General features: G+C 46.3%; 1 protein-coding gene across 5 annotated transcripts in view; it reads left to right on the top strand.

The window, feature by feature from the left end:
- LOC119365000 (histone-lysine N-methyltransferase SUVR4-like) overlaps positions 1-781 on the top strand; it is a 6,213-nt gene extending 5,432 nt beyond the window's left edge. For all 5 annotated transcript variants that reach the window (XM_037630579.1, XM_037630575.1, XM_037630578.1 and 2 more), the window contains 2 exons: positions 252-348; positions 459-781. In XM_037630579.1, the coding sequence (XP_037486476.1) occupies positions 252-348; positions 459-493 (132 nt within the window). In that variant the 3' untranslated portion in view covers positions 494-781. The remainder of the gene's footprint in view (positions 1-251; positions 349-458) is intronic.
- Positions 782-7,067: the final 6,286 nt, after the last annotated feature.

Raw genomic sequence — 7,067 nt, 5'->3', positions numbered from 1 at the left:
GTTGTAGTGAAGCAGGAACCATATTATTAAGGTGCTCACTGAATTCAGCAATTTAACTAGTATGTTGAGCTGACACTACCTTTGGGTCAAATTAAGGGGCTGATGTTTGGGCGGCCTTATTTCATATGGGTCGGCAACACTCGAAATATCGAATTGTGCATGTAGAGCAGAAAAAAAAAGAAATTTTGCTGGCTCAGATCCATATATTTTGTTGTGAGTGACCATCACCCACTTAAGAGTTGTGGTTTCAGGATTATGGCATTGATTTTGATGGTACTGATGACCTCAATAAAGCATTTGACTGCATGTGTGGAAGCAAGTACTGTCGCGGCGGTCCGAAGAATTCAAGTACGTCCACCCTTTTTTAGTGCTTATTAAAGCATTTTTTGCCGTCGGAAGTCATCTGGTGACTGGACGTGGTGTGTTTAATTTGGACATATGATGATTGTCATTGGCAGGGAAGAGGACTAGGGCAAGTGCAAGTCGGAACTAGAGGGATTTGCATTCGGTCAAGAGCGGTGGAAGAAGAGTGTTGGCAGGAACAGGGCACAGAGTTTGTTGCCTTATGATGCTTGTAGATAGTTGCAAGGGGCGGTGTCGGCCAGTCATATTTTGGGGTTTGGATGTAGTAAAACCAACTAAAAATGCCTGATGCAGAGCAAGTGGAACTTAATTAGTATGTGTCGTCAGTGTGTCACTGTGTTGTGCGTCCGGAGTTTACCTAGCAATTGCAGTTAACTTGCTTCACTGCCCGAGCTTATTCTGCATCTTTTTTTCTTCCTCTTTCCATGTCAATTTTAGTTTCTGTATTTATTTATACGTGTCTCCACATTACTAGTACTAGTTTTTTCTTTTGAACTAGATGACACGTTGCGCCGATGGCGCAAAGGGCGAGAGCGGACCAAGTTTTCAAATCATGCAAGTTGGAATATTTAGACACCAAGCATAAAATCATTGAAGCATAAGGGAATAAATATTTAGATATGATGTTCATACATAGCACTATATATTACATCGATGGTAGGTTCATAGGCTAAAAGACATGAGATCAGTTCATGGTAAGCAAAGCTACATAGGCAGAGATGCATCATATAGATAGCTTTGGTCATCGAGATTATGGTAACTCAGAGATAAAGGAAGGCCAAGTAACAACACAGAAGCAATGTGGATTATAAACGCTGAAAACAGAACCGTTGGTTCAAAATGTAAGCATAAGTTTTTGGTTCGCCATGAACATATAGGTTTCATGAGTACAAAAGAAGCTACTGTATTATCCTTGGTATTACAAAGCTATTTATTCATCGGTGCACAAAAACGCAGAGGTACTTGAAGGCCTATAAAAAGCAGTGGCTCCATACATATGTAGTGGCGTGAAAAAAAAAGGCAAGGAACAACATAATGTGGTGCATACCCAAACAACAAAGAATAATAGTTTCTGCATACATCTGTTTGTTTGTTACTCCAAGCCACTAAAAAGCAATATCCTTGCACAAAAACAAATGAAATACTTTGTTGCAACAATTCATAATAAGCATCACAATTCCCCCTGCAGAAATAAAAGAAAAATCTGAGCTTTGAAGTCAAACACGCATATAGATATATGCAGTCAAAGACCTTTAGGCTATTCGATGTAAGACCATTATTTTTTGGCATCAAATAAAAACTTGAGAAGCAAAAACTGAAGTAAACTGATGTTCAGATTGGATGTTCAGAAAGAACAGTACGTAGACGAGCAAGGCAGTCAGCACAAAGATCTCCATGCCCACTAAGGGCATCTCCAGCCGTTCGGCCCCCCAGGGCGCCTAAATAGAGCGGCCTGGGGGCGTACCGGCGCTAGTTCGGCCCCTGGGGGCGACCTAGCTCCCAGTCACGCCCCCACGCGCCGGCCCCAGGATGCGGGAAATTCAAACTTGGTCGTTCCCGCTCTCAAAAGACGCCGCAAATCCTGCGATCGGACGTAGTCTGGCGTTACAGAAAACAGAGGGCCGCCGTGCGCAACGATTCACTCAGCTTGGTCGGCTCCAGGCGTTGGCGGAGTCGGTGTGCGCGGGCTCGTCGGTGTCGGACCTGCTTCTTCGCAGGGCTGCGTCGGCGCGGCTTCGGCACTGCTGGGCGGCGATGTAGAGGCGCCGTCCGGGCTTGGCGCCCGTGTGGTCGTGGGCGTCATCGGCGTCGTCGGCGTTGCCGTCGGCAACTCGTTCAGGATGAGGCCGCGCTGCACTAGGTACCACGCCTCGAGCTTCTCGTCGTTGCTCTGGAGCATGTCCGCCCCGCTCATCAGAAAAGCCATGTCGGTGTTCCTCTTCTTCGCGGCGACGTTCGTCCGGAGCAGGTCGAGCTTGATGGCGTTGTTCTTCATAAGCGACGACCACCGCGCCTCGGTCTTCTCTTCGCGTAGGACGGCCTGGGCCTGGGCGTCGGCGAGGCAATGCTTGATGGACTCCTGCACTCGCGTGGTTGCCGCGTCGGCGCTTTTCCCCTTCTTTGCCAACTTGTGGCCGTCCGGCCGTCCCTCTGACGCGCCCGGAGTCGTCGCGTCTGGCTTGTATGTCTCCTTGGCCTTGTCGAGGGCACGCCGGACTTCCGCCCACTTCTCGCACTTGTTAATGCGCATTGTAGACGTGGAGGTGCTTGAAGTCTGCGTCTTGGTTGTCGCCCCGATACATGGCGAACATAGCAGCAGCTGCGCGGAGAGACAAACAGTTGGCGGGCGGCGGGCATAGGGGACGAAGATATGCGGGCGAACGGCGCGCGGCATGGCGTACTTCTTCGGTGGCATGGCGTGCTTCTTCGCGGCGAGCGGGAGGGGGTTTGGCGGGAGGAAGGCGAGCGAGCGGGAGAAAGGGATAGAATGGCGGGAGGAAGGCGAGCGAGCGGGAGAGATGCGAGGGAAAAGCGTCAAGAAACGGCGGGAAAAGACCCTCGGGTCGCTTCCAGGGCGGGCCCACGCGCCTTTTTCGCTTGCGCCGGCTCCCCAAGCGCCCCCCAGGGCACCGGGTTCGGCCTGAGTCCGCCGGCACCAGTTTTGGCCCGAGCCGGCGAAAAACGGGCTTCTGGGGGCGCGACTGGGGCCTTTTTTTGGCGCCGGCTCGGCAAAATCGCCTGGGGAAGGCCTGTTGGGGGCGCGGCTGGAGATGCCCTAACGCCGCTGCGTTTGTGTCTCCCAGTTGAAGATCTGCCTAGTAAAGAAGAAAACAAACAACAGATGCATAGGGGATTTAATCAGCTTTATTTCTTCTTTTGAAAATGAGTCGTATTTCGTAAAAAAATCGATAACAAAGAATAAGCAAAACCCACTAAGCGAAAATACCAACAAGGGAAAAAATGGTGGGGTGCACATAAGATGGAGAGGGGGGACAGGATTCCAGGACACAGGAAGAAACCACACGAGACATAGTAGAAAAACAATCTATACTATATTCAGCAATACTCTTGTACTGACATACAAACAGAGAATGTGAACGACAATAACGAATAAATGTGATACGTAGGAAGCCGTAGAAAGCATGAGAGAAAGAACCAGCTAAATAGAGTACTTGTTGCAGACATCCTTCCGAAAGAACTAACCCGAATAGGCGTCCAGAGTCACCATTCCTGCAAATTAGTAAGCAGCAACCATTGTTCAGTGCGTGCATTAACAATGAACAGACAGTCCATAGAATCACTAAACACGTACTCCCTCCGTCCGGAAATACTTGTCGAAAAAATGCATAAAAATAGATGTATCTAAAACTAAAATACGTCTAGATACATCCAATCCTCCGACAAATATTTCTGGACGGAGGGAGTAGATAAATTCCCTGAATGGACATGCTTCCCTAGCCAGGAAGCAGCAAGCAACCACCACACGTGCACAAATGTTATGCGATTACTGTTAACAGAAAGATAGGGTAAGGGGAAAGAGATAGCTCAACAAACTGTGCTATGCCTAACTGATGATCCGTTGCACCAAATGGCACAGGTCCCTAATTTAAACCAAGTTATTTGCATGTCAAGACCCCTCTATGAGCTATACATTTTAGATAACTTTTGAGCAATGATCCGGGGATAGTTACTCATACAGAAAATCATATTATGCCCTTAAATAACACGAACATCAGAGGCAATGAAATGTATGATCACAACTCGGGTAAAGTGTATATGTTACTTAAGTACAATGGGCGCACCATATCCTCAAAACCAAAAGGATCAAGCCTGGTAAGCTCCATCAAGGTTTTTAAACATGTTCTTCAGTAATACACGAGTTGAAAGAACGTCAAGCAAAATGAACCAATATCCAAGGCTACAACACAAGGAAAAGAGGAGGGTTCCTCGTTGATGTACCGGAAGAGTCACCATTGAGTCCTTTAACACCCAGATTGGGAATAAACATTTGTTTAGGGAACATAATAACAATCACAAGCATGGAGTAGATGCTAAAATAATTAACATGTACCAACTTAGGCAATACTCTTACAAAGACGACATTGTTTTGAATTAAAGGAATTCCTCCCCTGATTTCATATAGATAAATCAAATGTTGTTATAACTTATAACCAAAACACCCCCACGTCAAGCATACAAACCAAACACCAACAAAGGTCAGAATACCTAGCTGCTATGCAACACAGCAGGGAGGAGAACTAAGAAGCGGGACAAAGACGAAAATCACACTTGAGATAGTAAATAACCATGTTGCTAATTACCAGCCGAACTAGAAATATTCTTGGGTTGTTCAGTCATTATTTGACAAACTACTGAAGTTTCCTCAGTTTCTTCCTTATTTCTAGTTTTATTTATTTTCTTAATTTTGTGAAACTTTCCCATCCCAGATTTTCGCAGTTTTTTTGGAATAATTTATGTTTCCTTTTTACTTTTTGTAGTCTCATGGCCATATCAGGTTCTAAATAGATTTATGTTCTTATTAAAATATTTAAAATATGTATTCTTAAATTCATCTTTATTAACCCTTATGTGCAAAATCACAGTCACGTTTTTTACTAATTTGAATAGGACAAAAAAGCAAATTTTGCCGTGGCAGAATGTTAAGGGTTGAATTGTATAGTACAAAAAATACCCTTGCCAACCATAAAACAGAAGAATTTTACAAAGGTAAGATCAGACACTTCTAGTGTCATTTGTGAAGAGAGTTGTTCTTTTATAGGTCACGAAATGTTAATATTTCCCACCTTTTCTTACTATGGTAAACAAAATGTTACAGTTTAAAAAATGACTAATTCATGTACTTCAATTAAACAAGAGAACATGCGACACTCCGCAGATACAGGACAAAAGATTTCAACGCCATCACTTTTTTTTTGAGAAATCACTAGGCAGAGAGCTGTGACGGAGCTAGGGATGGGTGAGCTGGGGCCATGGCTCCCGGGAAAATATCTAGTGCTCCGAGCCTTGGGGTACTCCCGTTACTCCAATGTCAAAAACTATTTTTTTAATGTTTCAAAAAATTCCGGAAAAAATTGTGAATGTTCACCAGAAATGTCACTACAAGCCCTAAAAATTCAGGTCCAAAATAAAAATGTAAATTGAGAAACAAAAAAGAGAAATCCAGATCTAAACAGTGTTCAATGTTGCTTTTGTCTCTTCTTTACACTATTTATGCTAGATTTTACATTTTTGTTTCTCAATATGTGTTTCGAGTTTGGATCTGAAATTTTTAGGGCTTGTAGTCACATTCAATGTGAACATCCATAAATTTTTTCAGAATTTTTTGAAACATTAAAAATATGTTTTTTTTTTGACATTGAAGTACCGGGAGTACCCCAAGGCTGGGAGCACATGCCCATGCCCAATTATTTTGGGAAACGACTCTAGATTACTAGCTGAAAATGCTCTAAATTTATGTGTTTGGCCCCCTCCAAGGTTTTTCTTCTTCTATTGGCCCCCCTCGTATATGATTCCTGCCTCCGTCCCTGGCGGAGACGATCCCCATCTAAGAGCATCTCTAGTAGACCCTATATAATGCCCCGACCCGCAAAGTAACCGCCAAAATACGGGTCCGCGCAAAAAATGCTGCCTGATCAGACCTTGCAAACGCGTCGGACCCGTAAAATTATTGGCGCGGCATAAGTTCGCCCTCAACCTTTAGATTCACGGGGTGGGAGGCCGACCCGAGCTCGCCCCCTTTCCGCGACGAGATTTGGCGCAAGGGAAATTTCCGCGCGGCCGCTCCCGCTTCCCAACCCCTTCGCCGCCATTGCTCGGCCTCCGCCCGCTCCGGTCTGTTTTCCCTGTCCATTCTTTGCCGCCATGGAAGCCTCCCAGCCGTTGCTCAAGGCACCATCGCGTCTGCCTGCAAGTGGCAGGGCATCATGGTCGTGCAGGGCGGAAATCCGGCTGGCCTCGCCGGGAAGGCACGCGCACCCCGCGCGCCGCCGCCGTGCCATCTGCCCGGCCGTCGCCGGAGAAGATGGGCAAGGTTTCCGGCGTGAAGCGCAAGAAGGTTCCTACGAAAAGGCCGGCGCCTTCATCCTCTCCTCCGCCCCGGCAAGAGGCACCCCGACGATGCCGTTCAAGGGCGCTGCTTCCACCGCAGGCGAGGTGTTCTATGAAATGGCCAGAAGGTATGCTTCTTCGATTCCTTCTACTTGCTTCGCTTTTCGCCATTGTGGTAGCTCGTGACTTGATGTCACTTACTTTAGCAGTGGTTCAAACGATGCCACTGCCGAGTTCGTCAACTTGTTGGACACCAACATCTTCGACATCGATCAAGCCCCATTCACTGATTTTGATTACAATGAATGAAGGGTGGCGTGGATCATCACGGTGGTGAAGATGAAGTAGAGGAGATAGACGAGGGCGTGTATGAGCAAGCACAAGAAAAAAAGGTGCGAGATCGAAGAACTACACGATGCTGGAAGACCAAATCTTGATCAAGGCCTGGAATGCGGCGTCTCTTGATGCTTGCACCGATACATCTCAAACTGCCAAGAGGTATTGGCAAAATATCGAAGATCAATACTTCCCATGATGGGACAATATCCCAATAGGACTCCACACACCTTTTGGTCAGTCCAAGGTCGTTGGGACGTGATCAAGCCGATTTATAGCCGTTGGGCTGCTTGCTTGGA

The sequence above is a fragment of the Triticum dicoccoides genome, chromosome 2B (genome assembly GCF_002162155.2).
Source record: "Triticum dicoccoides isolate Atlit2015 ecotype Zavitan chromosome 2B, WEW_v2.0, whole genome shotgun sequence".
Lineage (NCBI taxonomy): Eukaryota > Viridiplantae > Streptophyta > Magnoliopsida > Poales > Poaceae > Triticum > Triticum dicoccoides.
This window is presented reverse-complemented; position numbering and strand designations above follow the sequence as displayed.